This window comes from Oncorhynchus mykiss, chromosome 5 (assembly GCF_013265735.2).
Source record: "Oncorhynchus mykiss isolate Arlee chromosome 5, USDA_OmykA_1.1, whole genome shotgun sequence".
Taxonomy (NCBI): Eukaryota; Metazoa; Chordata; class Actinopteri; order Salmoniformes; family Salmonidae; genus Oncorhynchus; species Oncorhynchus mykiss.
Window position 1 is genome coordinate 8,015,048 of NC_048569.1, and position 21,570 is coordinate 8,036,617.

Here is a 21,570-nt window from a genome sequence, read left to right on the forward strand (position 1 = left end):
CGTACCTGACGTTACAGCAGGTGTTTCTATAGTCGTATCCAACGTTACATCAGGTGTTTCTATAGTCGTACCTGACGTTACATCAGGTGTTTCTATAGTCGTATCCAACGTTACATCAGGTGTTTCTATAGTCATATCCAACGTTACATCAGGTGTTTCTATAGTCGTATCCAACGTTACATCAGGTATTTCTATAGTCGTATCCAACATTACATCAGGTGTTTCTATAGTCGTATCCAACGTTACATCAGGTGTTTCTATAGTCGTATCCAACGTTACATCAGGTGTTTCTATAGTCGTATCCAACGTTACATCAGGTGTTTCTATAGTCGTATCCAACGTTACATCAGGTGTTTCTATAGTCGTATCCAACGTTACATCAGGTGTTTCTATAGTCGTATCCAACGTTACAGCAGGTGTTTCTATAGTCGTATCCAACGTTACATCAGGTGTTTCTATAGTCGTACCTGACGTTACAGCAGGTGTTTCTATAGTCGTATCCAACGTTACATCAGGTGTTTCTATAGTCGTATCCAACGTTACATCAGGTGTTTCTATAGTTGTACCTGACGTTACATCAGGTGTTTCTATAGTTGTACCTGACGTTACAGCAGGTGTTTCTATAGTCGTATCCAACGTTACATCAGGTGTTTCTATAGTCGTATCCAACGTTACATCAGGTGTTTCTATAGTCGTATCCAACGTTACATCAGGTGTTTCTATAGTCGTATCCAACGTTACATCAGGTGTTTCTATAGTCGTACCTGACGTTATAGCAGGTGTTTCTATAGTCGTATCCAACGTTACAGCAGGTGTTTCTATAGTCGTATCCAACGTTACATCAGGTGTTTCTATAGTCGTACCTGACGTTACATCAGGTGTTTCTATAGTCGTATCCAACGTTACATCAGGTGTTTCTATAGTCGTGTCCAACGTTACATCAGGTGTTTCTATAGTCGTATCCAACGTTACATCAGGTGTTTCTATAGTCGTATCCAACGTTACATCAGGTGTTTCTATAGTCATATCCAACGTTACATCAGGTGTTTCTATAGTTGTACCTGACGTTACAGCAGGTGTTTCTATAGTCGTATCCAACGTTACATCAGGTGTTTCTATAGTCGTACCCAACGTTACATCAGGTGTTTCTATAGTCGTATCCAACGTTACATCAGGTGTTTCTATAGTCGTATCCAACGTTACATCAGGTGTTTCTATAGTCGTATCCAACGTTACAGCAGGTGTTTCTATAGTCGTATCCAACGTTACATCAGGTGTTTCTATAGTCGTACCTGACGTTACATCAGGTGTTTCTATAGTCGTATCCAACGTTACATCAGGTGTTTCTATAGTCGTATCCAACGTTACATCAGGTGTTTCTATAGTCGTACCTGACGTTACATCAGGTGTTTCTATAGTCGTATCCAACGTTACATCAGGTGTTTCTATAGTCGTACCTGACGTTACATCAGGTGTTTCTATAGTCGTACCTGACGTTACAGCAGGTGTTTCTATAGTCGTATCCAACGTTACATCAGGTGTTTCTATAGTCGTACCTGACGTTACATCAGGTGTTTCTATAGTCGTACCTGACGTTACATCAGGTGTTTCTATAGTCGTACCTGACGTTACATCAGGTGTTTCTATAGTCGTATCCAACGTTACATCAGGTGTTTCTATAGTCATACCTGACGTTACATCAGGTGTTTCTATAGTCGTATCCAACGTTACATCAGGTGTTTCTATAGTCGTATCCAACGTTACATCAGGTGTTTCTATAGTCGTATCCAACGTTACATCAGGTGTTTCTATAGTCATATCCAACGTTACATCAGGTGTTTCTATAGTCGTATCCAACGTTACATCAGGTGTTTCTATAGTCGTATCCAACGTTACATCAGGTGTTTCTATAGTCGTATCCAACGTTACATCAGGTGTTTCTATAGTTGTATCCAACGTTACAGCAGGTGTTTCTATAGTCGTATCCAACGTTACATCAGGTGTTTCTATAGTTGTACCTGACGTTACATCAGGTGTTTCTATAGTCGTATCCAACGTTACATCAGGTGTTTCTATAGTCGTACCTGACGTTACATCAGGTGTTTCTATAGTCGTATCCAACGTTACACCAGGTGTTTCTATAGTCGTATCCAACGTTACATCAGGTGTTTCTTTAGTCGTACCCAACGTTACACCAGGTGTTTCTATAGTCGTATCCAACGTTACATCAGGTGTTTCTATAGTCGTACCTGACGTTACATCAGGTGTTTCTATAGTCGTATCCAACGTTACATCAGGTGTTTCTATAGTCGTATCCAACGTTACATCAGGTGTTTCTATAGTCGTACCTGACGTTACATCAGGTGTTTCTATAGTCGTATCCAACGTTACATCAGGTGTTTCTATAGTCATACCTGACGTTACATCAGGTGTTTCTATAGTCGTATCCAACGATATATCAGGTGTTTCTATAGTCGTATCCAACGTTACATCAGGTGTTTCTATAGTCGTACCTGACGTTACATCAGGTGTTTCTATAGTCGTATCCAACGTTACATCAGGTGTTTCTATAGTCATATCCAACGTTACATCAGGTGTTTCTATAGTCGTAGCCAACGTTACATCAGGTGTTTCTATAGTCGTACCTGACGTTACATCAGGTGTTTCTATAGTCGTATCCAACGTTACATCAGGTATTTCTATAGTCGTATCCAACATTACATCAGGTGTTTCTATAGTCGTATCCAACGTTACATCAGGTGTTTCTATAGTCGTATCCAACGTTACATCAGGTGTTTCTATAGTCGTATCCAACGTTACATCAGGTGTTTCTATAGTCGTATCCAACGTTACATCAGGTGTTTCTATAGTCGTATCCAACGTTACATCAGGTGTTTCTATAGTCGTATCCAACTTTACATCAGGTGTTTCTATAGTCGTATCCAACGTTACATCAGGTGTTTCTATAGTCGTACCTGACGTTACAGCAGGTGTTTCTATAGTCGTATCCAACGTTACATCAGGTGTTTCTATAGTCGTATCCAACGTTACATCAGGTGTTTCTATAGTTGTACCTGACGTTACATCAGGTGTTTCTATAGTTGTACCTGACGTTACAGCAGGTGTTTCTATAGTCGTATCCAACGTTACATCAGGTGTTTCTATAGTCGTATCCAACGTTACATCAGGTGTTTCTATAGTCGTATCCAACGTTACATCAGGTGTTTCTATAGTCATATCCAACGTTACATCAGGTGTTTCTATAGTCGTACCTGACGTTACAGCAGGTGTTTCTATAGTCGTATCCAACGTTACATCAGGTGTTTCTATAGTCGTATCCAACGTTACATCAGGTGTTTCTATAGTCGTACCTGACGTTACATCAGGTGTTTCTATAGTCGTATCCAACGTTACATCAGGTGTTTCTATAGTCGTGTCCAACGTTACATCAGGTGTTTCTATAGTCGTATCCAACGTTACATCAGGTGTTTCTATAGTCGTATCCAACGTTACATCAGGTGTTTCTATAGTCGTATCCAACGTTACATCAGGTGTTTCTATAGTCATATCCAACGTTACATCAGGTGTTTCTATAGTCGTAGCCAACGTTACATCAGGTGTTTCTATAGTCGTACCTGACGTTACATCAGGTGTTTCTATAGTCGTATCCAACGTTACATCAGGTATTTCTATAGTCGTATCCAACATTACATCAGGTGTTTCTATAGTCGTATCCAACGTTACATCAGGTGTTTCTATAGTCGTATCCAACGTTACATCAGGTGTTTCTATAGTCGTATCCAACGTTACATCAGGTGTTTCTATAGTCGTATCCAACGTTACATCAGGTGTTTCTATAGTCGTATCCAACGTTACATCAGGTGTTTCTATAGTCGTATCCAACTTTACATCAGGTGTTTCTATAGTCGTATCCAACGTTACATCAGGTGTTTCTATAGTCGTACCTGACGTTACAGCAGGTGTTTCTATAGTCGTATCCAACGTTACATCAGGTGTTTCTATAGTCGTATCCAACGTTACATCAGGTGTTTCTATAGTTGTACCTGACGTTACATCAGGTGTTTCTATAGTTGTACCTGACGTTACAGCAGGTGTTTCTATAGTCGTATCCAACGTTACATCAGGTGTTTCTATAGTCGTATCCAACGTTACATCAGGTGTTTCTATAGTCGTATCCAACGTTACATCAGGTGTTTCTATAGTCATATCCAACGTTACATCAGGTGTTTCTATAGTCGTACCTGACGTTACAGCAGGTGTTTCTATAGTCGTATCCAACGTTACATCAGGTGTTTCTATAGTCGTATCCAACGTTACATCAGGTGTTTCTATAGTCGTACCTGACGTTACATCAGGTGTTTCTATAGTCGTATCCAACGTTACATCAGGTGTTTCTATAGTCGTGTCCAACGTTACATCAGGTGTTTCTATAGTCGTATCCAACGTTACATCAGGTGTTTCTATAGTCGTATCCAACGTTACATCAGGTGTTTCTATAGTCATATCCAACGTTACATCAGGTGTTTCTATAGTTGTACCTGACGTTACAGCAGGTGTTTCTATAGTCGTATCCAACGTTACATCAGGTGTTTCTATAGTCGTATCCAACGTTACATCAGGTGTTTCTATAGTCGTACCCAACGTTACATCAGGTGTTTCTATAGTCGTATCCAACGTTACATCAGGTGTTTCTATAGTCGTATCCAACGTTACATCAGGTGTTTCTATAGACGTATCCAACGTTACAGCAGGTGTTTCTATAGTCGTATCCAACGTTACATCAGGTGTTTCTATAGTCGTACCTGACGTTACATCAGGTGTTTCTATAGTCGTATCCAACGTTACATCAGGTGTTTCTATAGTCGTACCTGACGTTACATCAGGTGTTTCTATAGTCGTATCCAACGTTACATCAGGTGTTTCTATAGTTGTACCTGACGTTACATCAGGTGTTTCTATAGTCGTACCTGACGTTACAGCAGGTGTTTCTATAGTCGTATCCAACGTTACATCAGGTGTTTCTATAGTCGTACCTGACGTTACATCAGGTGTTTCTATAGTCGTATCCAACGTTACATCAGGTGTTTCTATAGTCGTACCTGACGTTACATCAGGTGTTTCTATAGTCGTATCCAACGTTACATCAGGTGTTTCTATAGTCGTACCTGACGTTACATCAGGTGTTTCTATAGTCGTATCCAACGTTACATCAGGTGTTTCTATAGTCGTATCCAACGTTACATCAGGTGTTTCTATAGTCGTATCCAACGTTACATCAGGTGTTTCTATAGTCGTATCCAACGTTACATCAGGTGTTTCTATAGTCGTATCCAACGTTACATCAGGTGTTTCTATAGTTGTATCCAACGTTACAGCAGGTGTTTCTATAGTCGTATCCAACGTTACATCAGGTGTTTCTATAGTTGTACCTGACGTTACATCAGGTGTTTCTATAGTCGTATCCAACGTTACATCAGGTGTTTCTATAGTCGTACCTGACGTTACATCAGGTGTTTCTATAGTCGTATCCAACGTTACATCAGGTGTTTCTATAGTCGTATCCAACGTTACATCAGGTGTTTCTATAGTCGTATCCAACGTTACATCAGGTGTTTCTATAGTTGTACCTGACGTTACATCAGGTGTTTCTATAGTCGTACCCAACGTTACATCAGGTGTTTCTATAGTCGTACCCAACGTTACACCAGGTGTTTCTATAGTCGTATCCAACGTTACATCAGGTGTTTCTTTAGTCGTACCTAACGTTACACCAGGTGTTTCTATAGTCGTATCCAACGTTACATCAGGTGTTTCTATAGTCGTACCTGACGTTACATCAGGTGTTTCTATAGTCGTATCCAACGTTACATCAGGTGTTTCTATAGTCGTATCCAACGTTACATCAGGTGTTTCTATAGTCGTACCTGACGTTACATCAGGTGTTTCTATAGTCGTATCCAACGTTACATCAGGTGTTTCTATAGTCGTATCCAACGTTACATCAGGTGTTTCTATAGTCGTATCCAACGTTACATCAGGTGTTTCTATAGTCGTATCCAACGTTACATCAGGTGTTTCTATAGTCGTATCCAACGTTACATCAGGTGTTTCTATAGTCGTATCCAACGTTACATCAGGTGTTTCTATAGTCGTATCCAACGTTACATCAGGTGTTTCTATAGTCGTACCTGACGTTACATCAGGTGTTTCTATAGTCGTATCCAACGTTACATCAGGTGTTTCTATAGTCGTATCCAACGTTACATCAGGTGTTTCTATAGTCGTATCCAACGTTACATCAGGTGTTTCTATAGTTGTACCTGACGTTACATCAGGTGTTTCTATAGTCGTACCCAACGTTACATCAGGTGTTTCTATAGTCGTACCCAACGTTACACCAGGTGTTTCTATAGTCGTATCCAACGTTACATCAGGTGTTTCTTTAGTCGTACCTAACGTTACACCAGGTGTTTCTATAGTCGTATCCAACGTTACATCAGGTGTTTCTATAGTCGTACCTGACGTTACATCAGGTGTTTCTATAGTCGTATCCAACGTTACATCAGGTGTTTCTATAGTCGTATCCAACGTTACATCAGGTGTTTCTATAGTCGTACCTGACGTTACATCAGGTGTTTCTATAGTCGTATCCAACGTTACATCAGGTGTTTCTATAGTCGTATCCAACGTTACATCAGGTGTTTCTATAGTCGTATCCAACGTTACATCAGGTGTTTCTATAGTCGTATCCAACGTTACATCAGGTGTTTCTATAGTCGTATCCAACGTTACATCAGGTGTTTCTATAGTCGTATCCAACGTTACATCAGGTGTTTCTATAGTCGTATCCAACGTTACATCAGGTGTTTCTATAGTCGTATCCAACGTTACATCAGGTGTTTCTATAGTCGTACCTGACGTTACATCAGGTGTTTCTATAGTCGTACCTGACGTTACATCAGGTGTTTCTATAGTCGTACCTGACGTTACATCAGGTGTTTCTATAGTCGTATCCAACGTTACATCAGGTGTTTCTATAGTCGTACCTGACGTTACATCAGGTGTTTCTATAGTCGTATCCAACGTTACATCAGGTGTTTCTATAGTCGTATCCAACGTTACATCAGGTGTTTCTATAGTCGTATCCAACGTTACATCAGGTGTTTCTATAGTCATATCCAACGTTACATCAGGTGTTTCTATAGTCGTATCCAACGTTACATCAGGTGTTTCTATAGTCGTATCCAACGTTACATCAGGTGTTTCTATAGTCGTATCCAACGTTACATCAGGTGTTTCTATAGTTGTATCCAACGTTACAGCAGGTGTTTCTATAGTCGTATCCAACGTTACATCAGGTGTTTCTATAGTTGTACCTGACGTTACATCAGGTGTTTCTATAGTCGTATCCAACGTTACATCAGGTGTTTCTATAGTCGTACCTGACGTTACATCAGGTGTTTCTATAGTCGTATCCAACGTTACATCAGGTGTTTCTATAGTCGTATCCAACGTTACATCAGGTGTTTCTATAGTCGTATCCAACGTTACATCAGTTGTTTCTATAGTTGTACCTGACGTTACATCAGGTGTTTCTATAGTCGTACCCAACGTTACATCAGGTGTTTCTATAGTCGTACCCAACGTTACACCAGGTGTTTCTATAGTCGTATCCAACGTTACATCAGGTGTTTCTTTAGTCGTACGCAACGTTACACCAGGTGTTTCTATAGTCGTATCCAACGTTACATCAGGTGTTTCTATAGTCGTACCTGACGTTACATCAGGTGTTTCTATAGTCGTATCCAACGTTACATCAGGTGTTTCTATAGTCGTATCCAACGTTACATCAGGTGTTTCTATAGTCGTATCCAACGTTACATCAGGTGTTTCTATAGTCGTATCCAACGTTACATCAGGTGTTTCTATAGTCGTATCCAACGTTACATCAGGTGTTTCTATAGTCGTACCTGACGTTACATCAGGTGTTTCTATAGTCGTATCCAACGTTACATCAGGTGTTTCTATAGTCGTATCCAACGTTACATCAGGTGTTGCTATAGTCGTATCCAACGTTACATCAGGTGTTTCTATAGTCCTACCTGACGTTACATCAGGTGTTTCTATAGTCCTACCTGACGTTACATCAGGTGTTTCTATAGTCGTATCCAACGTTACATCAGGTGTTTCTATAGTCGTATCCAACGTTACATCAGGTGTTTCTATAGTCGTATCCAACGTTACATCAGGTGTTTCTATAGTCGTATCCAACGTTACATCAGGTGTTTCTATAGTCGTACCTGACGTTACATCAGGTGTTTCTATAGTCATACCTGACGTTACATCAGGTGTTTCTATAGTCGTACCTGACGTTACATCAGGTGTTTCTATAGTCGTACCTGACGTTACATCAGGTGTTTCTATAGTCGTACCTGACGTTACATCAGGTGTTTCTATAGTCATACCTGACGTTACATCAGGTGTTTCTATAGTCGTACCTGACGTTACATCAGGTGTTTCTATAGTCGTACCTGACGTTACATCAGGTGTTTCTATAGTCGTACCTGACGTTACATCAGGTGTTTCTATAGTCATACCTGACGTTACATCAGGTGTTTCTATAGTCGTATCCAACGTTACATCAGGTGTTTCTATAGTGGTATCCAACGTTACATCAGGTGTTTCTATAGTGGTATCCAACGTTACATCAGGTGTTTCTATAGTCGTATCCAACGTTACATCAGGTGTTTCTATAGTCGTATCCAACGTTACATCAGGTGTTTCTATAGTCGTACCTGACGTTACATCAGGTGTTTCTATAGTCGTACCTGACGTTACATCAGGTGTTTCTATAGTCGTATCCAACGTTACATCAGGTGTTTCTATAGTCGTACCTGACGTTACATCAGGTGTTTCTATAGTCGTACCTGACGTTACATCAGGTGTTTCTATAGTCGTATCCAACGTTACATCAGGTGTTTCTATAGTCGTATCCAACGTTACATCAGGTGTTTCTATAGTCATATCCAACGTTACATCAGGTGTTTCTATAGTCGTACCTGGCGTTACAGCAGGTGTTTCTATAGTCGTATCCAACGTTACATCAGGTGTTTCTATAGTCGTATCCAACGTTACATCAGGTGTTTCTATAGTCGTATCCAACGTTACATCAGGTGTTTCTATAGTCGTATCCAACGTTACATCAGGTGTTTCTATAGTCGTATCCAACGTTACATCAGGTGTTTCTATAGTCGTATCCAACGTTACATCAGGTGTTTCTATAGTCGTACCTGACGTTACATCAGGTGTTTCTATAGTCGTACCTGACGTTACATCAGGTGTTTCTATAGTCGTACCTGACGTTACATCAGGTGTTTCTATAGTCGTATCCAACGTTACATCAGGTGTTTCTATAGTCGTACCTGACGTTACATCAGGTGTTTCTATAGTCGTATCCAACGTTACATCAGGTGTTTCTATAGTCGTATCCAACGTTACATCAGGTGTTTCTATAGTCGTATCCAACGTTACATCAGGTGTTTCTATAGTCATATCCAACGTTACATCAGGTGTTTCTATAGTCATATCCAACGTTACATCAGGTGTTTCTATAGTCGTATCCAACGTTACATCAGGTGTTTCTATAGTCGTATCCAACGTTACATCAGGTGTTTCTATAGTCGTATCCAACGTTACATCAGGTGTTTCTATAGTTGTATCCAACGTTACAGCAGGTGTTTCTATAGTCGTATCCAACGTTACATCAGGTGTTTCTATAGTTGTACCTGACGTTACATCAGGTGTTTCTATAGTCGTATCCAACGTTACATCAGGTGTTTCTATAGTCGTACCTGACGTTACATCAGGTGTTTCTATAGTCGTATCCAACGTTACATCAGGTGTTTCTATAGTCGTATCCAACGTTACATCAGGTGTTTCTATAGTCGTATCCAACGTTACATCAGGTGTTTCTATAGTTGTACCTGACGTTACATCAGGTGTTTCTATAGTCGTACCCAACGTTACATCAGGTGTTTCTATAGTCGTACCCAACGTTACACCAGGTGTTTCTATAGTCGTATCCAACGTTACATCAGGTGTTTCTTTAGTCGTACGCAACGTTACACCAGGTGTTTCTATAGTCGTATCCAACGTTACATCAGGTGTTTCTATAGTCGTACCTGACGTTACATCAGGTGTTTCTATAGTCGTATCCAACGTTACATCAGGTGTTTCTATAGTCGTATCCAACGTTACATCAGGTGTTTCTATAGTCGTATCCAACGTTACATCAGGTGTTTCTATAGTCGTATCCAACGTTACATCAGGTGTTTCTATAGTCGTATCCAACGTTACATCAGGTGTTTCTATAGTCGTACCTGACGTTACATCAGGTGTTTCTATAGTCGTATCCAACGTTACATCAGGTGTTTCTATAGTCGTATCCAACGTTACATCAGGTGTTGCTATAGTCGTATCCAACGTTACATCAGGTGTTTCTATAGTCCTACCTGACGTTACATCAGGTGTTTCTATAGTCCTACCTGACGTTACATCAGGTGTTTCTATAGTCGTATCCAACGTTACATCAGGTGTTTCTATAGTCGTATCCAACGTTACATCAGGTGTTTCTATAGTCGTATCCAACGTTACATCAGGTGTTTCTATAGTCGTATCCAACGTTACATCAGGTGTTTCTATAGTCGTACCTGACGTTACATCAGGTGTTTCTATAGTCATACCTGACGTTACATCAGGTGTTTCTATAGTCGTACCTGACGTTACATCAGGTGTTTCTATAGTCGTACCTGACGTTACATCAGGTGTTTCTATAGTCGTACCTGACGTTACATCAGGTGTTTCTATAGTCATACCTGACGTTACATCAGGTGTTTCTATAGTCGTACCTGACGTTACATCAGGTGTTTCTATAGTCGTACCTGACGTTACATCAGGTGTTTCTATAGTCGTACCTGACGTTACATCAGGTGTTTCTATAGTCATACCTGACGTTACATCAGGTGTTTCTATAGTCGTATCCAACGTTACATCAGGTGTTTCTATAGTGGTATCCAACGTTACATCAGGTGTTTCTATAGTGGTATCCAACGTTACATCAGGTGTTTCTATAGTCGTATCCAACGTTACATCAGGTGTTTCTATAGTCGTATCCAACGTTACATCAGGTGTTTCTATAGTCGTACCTGACGTTACATCAGGTGTTTCTATAGTCGTACCTGACGTTACATCAGGTGTTTCTATAGTCGTATCCAACGTTACATCAGGTGTTTCTATAGTCGTACCTGACGTTACATCAGGTGTTTCTATAGTCGTACCTGACGTTACATCAGGTGTTTCTATAGTCGTATCCAACGTTACATCAGGTGTTTCTATAGTCGTATCCAACGTTACATCAGGTGTTTCTATAGTCATATCCAACGTTACATCAGGTGTTTCTATAGTCGTACCTGGCGTTACAGCAGGTGTTTCTATAGTCGTATCCAACGTTACATCAGGTGTTTCTATAGTCGTATCCAACGTTACATCAGGTGTTTCTATAGTCGTATCCAACGTTACATCAGGTGTTTCTATAGTCGTACCTGACGTTACATCAGGTGTTTCTATAGTCCTATCCAACGTTACATCAGGTGTTTCTATAGTCGTATCCAACGTTACATCAGGTGTTTCTATAGTCGTATCCAACGTTACATCAGGTGTTTCTATAGTCGTATCCAACGTTACATCAGGTGTTTCTATAGTCATATCCAACGTTACATCAGGTGTTTCTATAGTCGTATCCAACGTTACATCAGGTGTTTCTATAGTCGTATCCCACGTTACATCAGGTGTTTCTATAGTCGTATCCAACGTTACATCAGGTGTTTCTATAGTCGTACCTGACGTTACAGCAGGTGTTTCTATAGTCGTACCTGACGTTACATCAGGTGTTTCTATAGTCGTATCCAACGTTACATCAGGTGTTTCTATAGTCGTATCCAACGTTACATCAGGTGTTTCTATAGTCGTATCCAACGTTACATCAGGTGTTTCTATAGTCGTATCCAACGTTACATCAGGTGTTTCTATAGTCGTATCCAACGTTACATCAGGTGTTTCTATAGTCGTACCTGACGTTACATCAGGTGTTTCTATAGTCGTACCTGACATCAGGTGTTTCTATAGTCGTATCCAACGTTACATCAGGTGTTTCTATAGTCGTATCCAACGTTACATCAGGTGTTTCTATAGTCGTATCCAACGTTACATCAGGTGTTTCTATAGTCGTATCCAACGTTACATCAGGTGTTTCTATAGTCGTATCCAACGTTACATCAGGTGTTTCTATAGTCGTATCCAACGTTACATCAGGTGTTTCTATAGTCGTACCTGACGTTACATCAGGTGTTTCTATAGTCGTATCCAACGTTACATCAGGTGTTTCTATAGTCGTATCCAACGTTACATCGGGTGTTTCTATAGTCGTATCCAACGTTACATCAGGTGTTTCTATAGTCGTATCCAACGTTACATCAGGTGTTTCTATAGTCGTACCTGACGTTACATCAGGTGTTTCTATAGTCGTATCCAACGTTACATCAGGTGTTTCTATAGTCGTATCCAACGTTACATCAGGTGTTTCTATAGTCGTATCCAACGTTACATCAGGTGTTTCTATAGTCGTACCCAACGTTACATCAGGTGTTTCTATAGTCGTATCCAACGTTACATCAGGTGTTTCTATAGTCGTATCCAACGTTACATCAGGTGTTTCTATAGTCGTATCCAACGTTACATCAGGTGTTTCTATAGTCGTATCCAACGTTACATCAGGTGTTTCTATAGTCGTACCTGACGTTACATCAGGTGTTTCTATAGTCGTATCCAACGTTACATCAGGTGTTTCTATAGTCGTATCCAACGTTACATCAGGTGTTTCTATAGTCGTATCCAACGTTACATCAGGTGTTTCTATAGTCGTATCCAACGTTACATCAGGTGTTTCTATAGTCGTATCCAATGTTACATCAGGTGTTTCTATAGTCGTATCCAACGTTACATCAGGTGTTTCTATAGTCGTATCCAACGTTACATCAGGTGTTTCTATAGTCGTATCCAACGTTACATCAGGTGTTTCTATAGTCGTACCTGACGTTACATCAGGTGTTTCTATAGTCGTACCCAACGTTACATCAGGTGTTTCTATAGTCGTATCCAACGTTACATCAGGTGTTTCTATAGTCGTATCCAACGTTACAGCAGGTGTTTCTATAGTCATACCTGACGTTACATCAGGTGTTTCTATAGTCGTATCCAACGTTACATCAGGTGTTTCTATAGTCGTATCCAACGTTACATCAGGTGTTTATATAGTCGTATCCAACGTTACATCAGGTGTTTCTATAGTCGTATCCAACGTTACATCAGGTGTTTCTATAGTCCTACCTGACGTTACATCAGGTGTTTCTATAGTCGTACCTGACGTTACATCAGGTGTTTCTATAGTCCTATCTGACGTTACATCAGGTGTTTCTTCAGCTATTCTAGTACCTAACTTTAGGGACTGAATGTTTCCTCAACGTTACCTTCACAGATGATCAGCAGGTCGTTGTAGCTGAAGCCGGTGGGACACTCGCAGCGGAAGCTCCCTATCTGGTTGATACAGACCCCGCTAGCACAGATACCTGGAATTTCTCTGCACTCATTAATATCTGAAACAGGAAGCAAACCGAATTTTAACAAATCTGTCATATCTTTACTTAAAGTTAAGTCACACTGTAGATGGTTCTTACACTTACAAGTAGCTGAATAGACAGATGCATGTACTGTGTGACATAACTGTTTTTTAATTAAAAAAATGTGCACCCTTTTTTCCCCAATTTCGTGGCATCCAATTGGTAGTTACAGCCTTGTCTCATCGCTGCAACTCCCGTCGAGCGAGAGAGACGAACGTCGAGAGCCGTGCGTCCTCCGAAACCACTGCGCCACTCGGGAGACCCCCATAACTTTTTTTAGGACCAGAAGTGAACGTGGTTCATGTAAAAAATAATACAAGTTGACTAAGTAGGAGCAGAATAGTATGTCTCACCCACTGCTTTCCCAGTTTCAATATCCAGTTTGAAGCCAGGGATGATGTTTCCACAAAGTGTCTTATAGTCACCTGGAAAGCAAAGCCATTCAAAACACTTTTTTACCATGAATAATGCTGTGTATCTGAGTGTGTGTGTCTGTGTCTGTGTGTGTGTGTGTATACGTGCATGCGTGTGCTACTGACCAGTCCCGGGGGTTGGGCAGGCTTCGCAGGGCTTGTTCCAGGCCTTGCCCACGTTATAGGCACAGCAGCAGATCTTGTGGGTGAGGTTGAAGGGCAGCTCGTTCTCACACGTTGTGCCGTTGAAGTTCCTGTAGCACAGGCTCTTTCTCATGTCTGTTTTTTTTTTATTTAAAGGAACACGGTGGCACAATCAGTTGACCAGTAGAAGATCGTGGTTAAGATAGATTTGATTATGGTTTTAGTAATGTAACGATGTGCCATATGTGATATGTGGTTGTTTCACCTATCTATTTATATGAATGCACTGATTGTGAAGTCGCTCTGGATAAGAGAGTCTGCTAAATGACTGAAACGTCATGTAATAATTAAAATTAAAAAAGTAGGTTACATTAATTAATGAGTTTATATTATTGCAGCATGAGGAATCAGGATGAGGTATATTCCAGACCTGGGTTCAAGTGCTCCCTGACGAAGGCCATGCACCCGAAACGAGTCAAGAGTTTTTTAAACTTTTGTTTCCATTGAACATGCCATACAAATAAAGGCATTTTAATTAATTATATGTAGAGTGCCTTGGTCCTCCTTTCTTTTTGATGACCAATTTACCCCTTTTATCAAAGAGCACCTTCTGTCCACCAACATCTACTGTTGTGTACCTTAGCACCTTCTGTCTACCAAAACCTACTGTTGTGTACCTTAGCACCTTCTGTCTACTAACATCTACTGTTGTGTACCTTAGCAGCTTCTGTCTACTAACATCTACTGTTGTGTACCTTAGCAGCTTCTGTCTACCAAAACCTACTGTTGTGTACCTTAGCACCTTCTGTCTACCAAAACCTACTGTTGTGTACCTTAGCACCTTCTGTCTACCAAAACCTACTGTTGTGTACCTTAGCACATTCTGTCTACCAAAACCTACTGTTGTGTACCTTAGCAGCTTCTGTCTACCAAAACCTACTGTTGTGTACCTTAGCACATTCTGTCTACCAAAACCTACGGTTGTGTACCTTAGCACCTTCTGTCTACCAAAACCTACTGTTGTGTACCTTAGCACATTCTGTCTACCAAAACCTACGGTTGTGTACCTTAGCAGCTTCTGTCTACCAAAACCTACTGTTGTGTACCTTAGCACATTCTGTCTCCCAAAACCTACTGTTGTGTACCTTAGCACCTTCTGTCTACCAAAACCTACGGTTGTGTACCTTAGCACCTTCTGTCTACCAAAACCTACGGTTGTGTACCTTAGCACCTTCTGTCTACCAAAACCTACTGTTGTGTACCTTAGCACATTCTGTCTACTAACATCTACTGTTGTGTACCTTAGCAGCTTCTGTCTACTAACATCTACTGTTGTGTACCTTAGCAGCTTCTGTCTACCAACATCTACTGTTGTGTACCTTAGCAGCTTCTGTCTACTAACATCTACTGTTGTGTACCTTAGCAGCTTCTGTCTACTAACATCTACTGTTGTGTACCTTAGCAGCTTCTGTCTACCAAAACCTACTGTTGTGTACCTTAGCAGCTTCTGTCTACTAACATCTACTGTTGTGTACCTTAGCACATTCTGTCTACTAACATCTACTGTTGTGTACCTTAGCACATTCTGTCTACTAACATCTACTGTTGTGTACCTTAGCAGCGCTTCCTTCCTCCTTTTTATCTACTCTTTTAAATATTTTTAATACTTTGAGTGTTTTTTTCTAGGGAGACTACTCTAGCCTGACTGGAGGGCCAGGTGGGCGGGGTTTGACCTTTTGGGACTATACCAGGAATGCTCAATCAACCACAGCTACAGTGTTTGAAATTATTTCAAATAATATAATAATATACACCATTTAGGAGACGCTTTTATCCATACCCGCATACATTTTACGTATGGGTGGTCCTGAGAATCGACCCCATTATCCGGGTGTTGCAAGCCCCATGTCCTACAAACTGAGCCTACAGAAGGCCAACAAATAGTCTTTAAACCCAGGTCTGGAGTGTACAGAACACATGACTGTGAGTGACTTTGGATAAACGTGTTTCTTCTCATTGAAATACTATATTGTTCTTATTTATACGTTGTGTAATGAAGCACTCACCCATGCAGTTGTTTCCCCCGTTGATCTGCATGTAATCCTGTGGACACACACAGGTGTAGTTCCCCAGTGTGTTGTAGCAGGTGCCAGGACCGCAGATTACAGGATTCACCACACACTCGTCAATGTCTGCAGGGTCACAGAGGTGATCAGTTCATGGTATTGATGAAAAAAACCTGGTGTCTAATGCTGTGTTTTAGTTATGTTGCTCATAGTTGGTTTTCATTATATTTTGAGCCCACTATTAGAACGTATGTGGATTTTTTTTAAAAATCAGGTTACACCGTTACGGTATATGATATATAATTTTTTTTATTTATCGTAAAACTTCAATTAAACGTTGAGACTCAAATAGAGCAGCCTGTCCCTTTTAATAGCACACATTTTAGAAAATAAAACATCTGTTTAAAATAAACACAGGGTCTAAATTAATTGTTTATGAGGTTACCATGAATTACCATGAATTGTTAAAAAGGTTTCATGTTTGATCTGTTACATTAAATAATTCAATAATGACTCTAAAAATGATGACAATCATCCGTTTTTATCGCTAGTAAGAAACTGCTAGCCATTGGCTGTTAACAGCTGAGAACTGCTAGCCATTGGCTGCTAACAGCTGAGAACCGCAAGCCATTGGCTGCTAACAGCTGAGAACTGCTAGCCATTGGCTGCTAACAGCTGAGAACTGCTAGCCATTGGCTGCTAACAGCTGAGAACCGCTAGCCATTGGCTGCTAACAGCTGAGAACCGCTAGCCATTGGCTGCTAACAGCTGAGAACTGCTAGCCATTGGCTGCTAACAGCTGAGAACTGCTAGCCATTGGCTGCTAACAGCTGAGAACTGCTAGTTAACTGGCAAGCACAAAAATAGTCAACAGATCCCTAAAAATCATCCGATCACTCTATTGGGGCGAAAGTAAGAACTGCCGAAAAATCCACAGTCAAAGAGGAGAATAATTACTCTGTCAAGTAAAAGTTTTTAAGCCAAAAGAAACGTGACACAGAGTGTAAACGATAACACAGTGCAGGAAATGAAGATATGTATTAAAATGCAGGAAGTGAATGCTGGAATTTAACAATAAACTATTCAAATTAGCAAAGCTGTGTGCATTAACGATACAGAAGCAAGGCTCAAATAGAAGCCTGTCTAACAAGTGCCTGCTGTGTTTAGTGATTTAAGTTTTTTTTTAAAACACTTTACAGTATGTAAAAAATATTTTTAAAAATAAAATAATGTAAGCTATACAAAAATGAGCAGTCAGGGTGAATTATCACTATTATGGCATGGTGTCTCACCCTCACAGATAATTGAATGGGATGTTAAATGGCATGGTGTCTCACCTTCACAGATGATTGAAAGGGGATGTTAAATGGCATGGTGTCTCACCTTCACAGATGCGACTGTCTATGTTGAGGTAGTAGCCAGGAGGACAGTCACACGAGAAGCTGCCAAACGTGTTGACACAGTTTCCTCCCTGACACAGGCCTGGCAGCTCCAAACACTCATCTATGTCTGGAGGAGAAGACAAAACAAGATTACAGAATGATCCCAATGAGCCCAATGATCCCAAACATCCCAATGATCTCAAACATCCCAATGATCCCAATGATCCCAAACATCCCAATGATCCCAATCATCCCAATGATCCCAAACAACCCAGTGATCCCAAACATCCCAATGATCCCAAACATCCCAGTGATCCCAAACATCCCAATGATCCCAAACATCCCAATGATCCCAATGAGCCCAATGATCCCAAACATCCCAGTGATCCCAAACATCCCAATGATCCCAAACATCCCAGTGATCCCAAACATCCCAATGATCCCAAACATCCCAATGATCCCAAACATCCCAGTGATCCCAAACATCCCAACGATCCCAAACATCCCAATGATCCCAAACACCCCAATGATCTCAATGATCTCAAACATCCCAATGATCTCAAACATCCCAATGATCTCAAACATCCCAATGATCCCAAACATCCCAATGATCCCAAACATCCCAATGATCCCACACATCCCAATGATCCCAAACATCCCAATGATCTCAAACATCCCAATCATCCCAATGATCCCAAACATCCCAATGATCCCACACATCCCAATGATCCCAAACATCCCAATGATCTCAAACATCCCAATGATCTCAAACATCCCAATGATCCCAGTGATCCCAAACATCCCAATGATCCCAAACATCCCAATGATCTCAAACATCCCAATGATCACAAACATCCTGAGATTCCAGAAACATCCCAATAATCCCAAACATCCGAAACATCCCAAGATTCCAGAAACATCCCAATAATCCCAAACATCCGAAACATCCCAAGATTCCAGAAACATCCCAATGATCCCAAACATCCCAATGATCTCAAACATCCCAATGATCACAAACATCCCAATGATCACAAACATCCCAATGATCCCAAACATCCCAAGATTCCAGAAACATCCCAATGATCCCAAACATCCCAAGATTCCAGAAACATCCCAATGATCCCAAACATCCCAAGATTCCAGAAACATCCCAATAATCCCAAACATCCGAAAGAGTCCAAGATTCCAGAAACATCCCAATAATCCCAAACATCCGAAAGAGTCCAAGATTCCAGAAACATCCCAATGATCCCAAACATCCCAAGATTCCAGAAACATCCCAATAATCCCAAACATCCGAAAGAGTCCAAGATTCCAGAAACATCCCAATGATCCCAAACATCCCAAGATTCCAGAAACATCCCAATGATCCCAAACATCCCAAGATTCCAGAAACATCCCAATAATCCCAAACATCCGAAACATCCCAAGATTCCAGAAACATCCCAAAAATCCTAGTTTGACATTTGCACAAATCATGAGTCGATGTCAATGGAAGATCTGTGCAAAAAAGTCAGTTATAGGATTTGAGCCTTACAGATGGTATCAACAAAGGTTTAGGTTCCAGACTCTTATCAATGGAATCAGAATCAAAGGTTTTTGTTTTCTCTACATGATATTACAACCAAAACTGTATTAAAATTACAAATCCTTGCAAAAGATTGATCATATAGATTTATATTAAAAGAGCTTGTTCTTGAACGCAGCCCGCAACGCGGTTAGCCATTGTGGCTGGGACCGCAGATTGTCCCGGGTTTGTGGCTGTCTAGATCCCTGCTGTTTGTTGTTTTCAATTTTCCCCGTGACCTGTCCTCTCTGGAACTGCCAGGGGTAAAACAGCCTAACATACGTTGCTAGCTACCATGACAAAGACCTAAGCGCCGGCAGGAGTACCGTTGAGGACAGTGCCTGTGGTGTCTCTCTATCACACGTGAAGGATCTTTTAAAGAAATAAAAAGAGACCAACAAGCAGTTGTTACAACAACAAGAAAATAGTTTCAAGTGTTTTGTCCAAATACTTGTGGATTCTACTAATAAAAGAATGGATGACCTGACCAGAGAGGTCCAGGACCTGAAGAATAGTTTGCAGTTCTCCCAGGGTCAGCTCGACAGGTTGAAACAGGTTGAAACAGGAGAACGGCAAGATGACAGCAATCTGGAAGTCATTGAGAGAGGACATCAGTTCTGTGTGTGAATCCATGATAACAATGACAGATAAATCAGACTATCTGGAGGGACAATCAAGGCGAAACATCATGGTTGTGGACGGAATTGCAGAAACTCCACATGAGACCTGGATGGAGGACAAAGTGAGGGAAATGATCTCTGAGAAATTGAAGATGGACCACAGGAAGATTGAGGTGGAGCGCGCCCACAGGATTCGAAAACCAACCACCGGCCCAGGTGACAGGCCCAGGACGATAGTGGTCAAGTTCCTGAGGTTCAAAGACAATGTAGCTGTTCTGGAAAGAGCCAAGAACTTGAGAGGAACATATATCTTCCTCAACGAGGACTATCCTGAAGCTGTGCGCCAGAAGAGGAAAGAACTGATCCCAGCCATGAAAGCTGCCAGAGCGTGTGGGGACATTGCGTACATCCTCTACGACAGACTCATTGTCCACCCTCCCTCCCAGAAGTCTGGAAGGGATGAGAGAGCCAAGCCTATGGGTTCATAGCCTCAACCCTGTAGCACACGCACACACACACACACACACACACACAAATTGATTAATGGACTGCTGAATATTTTTTTTTTCTCTTGCTTTGTCATTTCTTTTCAATATTTTGTTTTTCTCTGATAAACTACCCAGGAAAGGGCTGAAAATAGCCCATATGAATATATGTAGCCTTAGAAATAAGGTTCATGAAATCAATAACTTGCTAACATCAGATAACATTCATACACTAGCCATTTCTGAGACTCACTTAGATTATTCATTTGATGATACATCAGTAGCAATACAAGGATATAACATCTATAGAAGAGACAGGAATGCTTATGGGGTAGGTGTTGCTGTATATATTCAGAGCCACGTCCCTGTAATGCTTAGAGAAGATCTTATGTCAAGTGTTATTGAAGTGTTGTGGTTGCAGGTTCACTTGGCACATCTAAAGCCTTTCCTTTTGGGGTGTTGCTATAGGCTACCAAGTGCTAACAGTTAGTATCTAAATAATATGTGTGAAATGCTTGATAGTGTATGTGATGTAAACAGAGAGGTCTACTTTCTTGGAACCTGAATATTCACTGGTTTTCATCAAGCTGTCCGCTCAACAGGAAGCTTCTCACTGTAACCAGTGCCTGTAATCTGGTTCAGGTTATTAATCAACCTACCAGGGTGATTACAAACACTACAGGAACAAGATCATCCACATGTATCAATCACATGTTTACTAATACGGTAGAACTTTGTTCTAAAGCTGTATCTGAACCCATTGGATGCAGTGATCACAATATACTGACTATATAGTGACTATTGTGAATATATCCAGTAAAGACAAAGTTCCAACAGCTGGGCCTAAAATAGTTCTATAAGAGATCATACAAAACATTTTGCTGTGACTCTTCTGTGGACTATGTTAAATATATGTGTTGGTCTGATGTGATAAATGAGGAGCATCCAGACGCTGCACTTCATGAATTTATGAAATCGCTTCTTCCAATTATTGATAAACATGAACCTGTTAAGAAACTGACTGTTAGAACTGTTAAGGCTCCATGGATTGATGAAGAATTGAAAAACTGTCTGGTTGAAAGAGATGGGGGGGAAAAGGAAGTGGCTGTTAAGTCTGGCTGCACATCTGACTGGCTGAC

At 40.8% G+C, this 21,570-nt stretch overlaps 1 protein-coding gene across 1 annotated transcript in view; it reads right to left on the reverse strand.

Annotated features, from left to right (window-relative positions):
• Positions 1 to 21,570, reverse strand: part of LOC110524943 (fibrillin-2) — a 322,130-nt gene that overhangs the window by 132,659 nt on the left and 167,901 nt on the right. The window contains exons 39-43 of the mRNA XM_036976697.1: positions 17,761 to 17,886; positions 16,378 to 16,503; positions 14,294 to 14,446; positions 14,108 to 14,179; positions 13,605 to 13,730 (exon numbers count right to left, since the gene is read on the reverse strand). Coding sequence (XP_036832592.1) covers positions 13,605 to 13,730; positions 14,108 to 14,179; positions 14,294 to 14,446; positions 16,378 to 16,503; positions 17,761 to 17,886 — 603 coding nt within the window. The remainder of the gene's footprint in view (positions 1 to 13,604; positions 13,731 to 14,107; positions 14,180 to 14,293; positions 14,447 to 16,377; positions 16,504 to 17,760; positions 17,887 to 21,570) is intronic.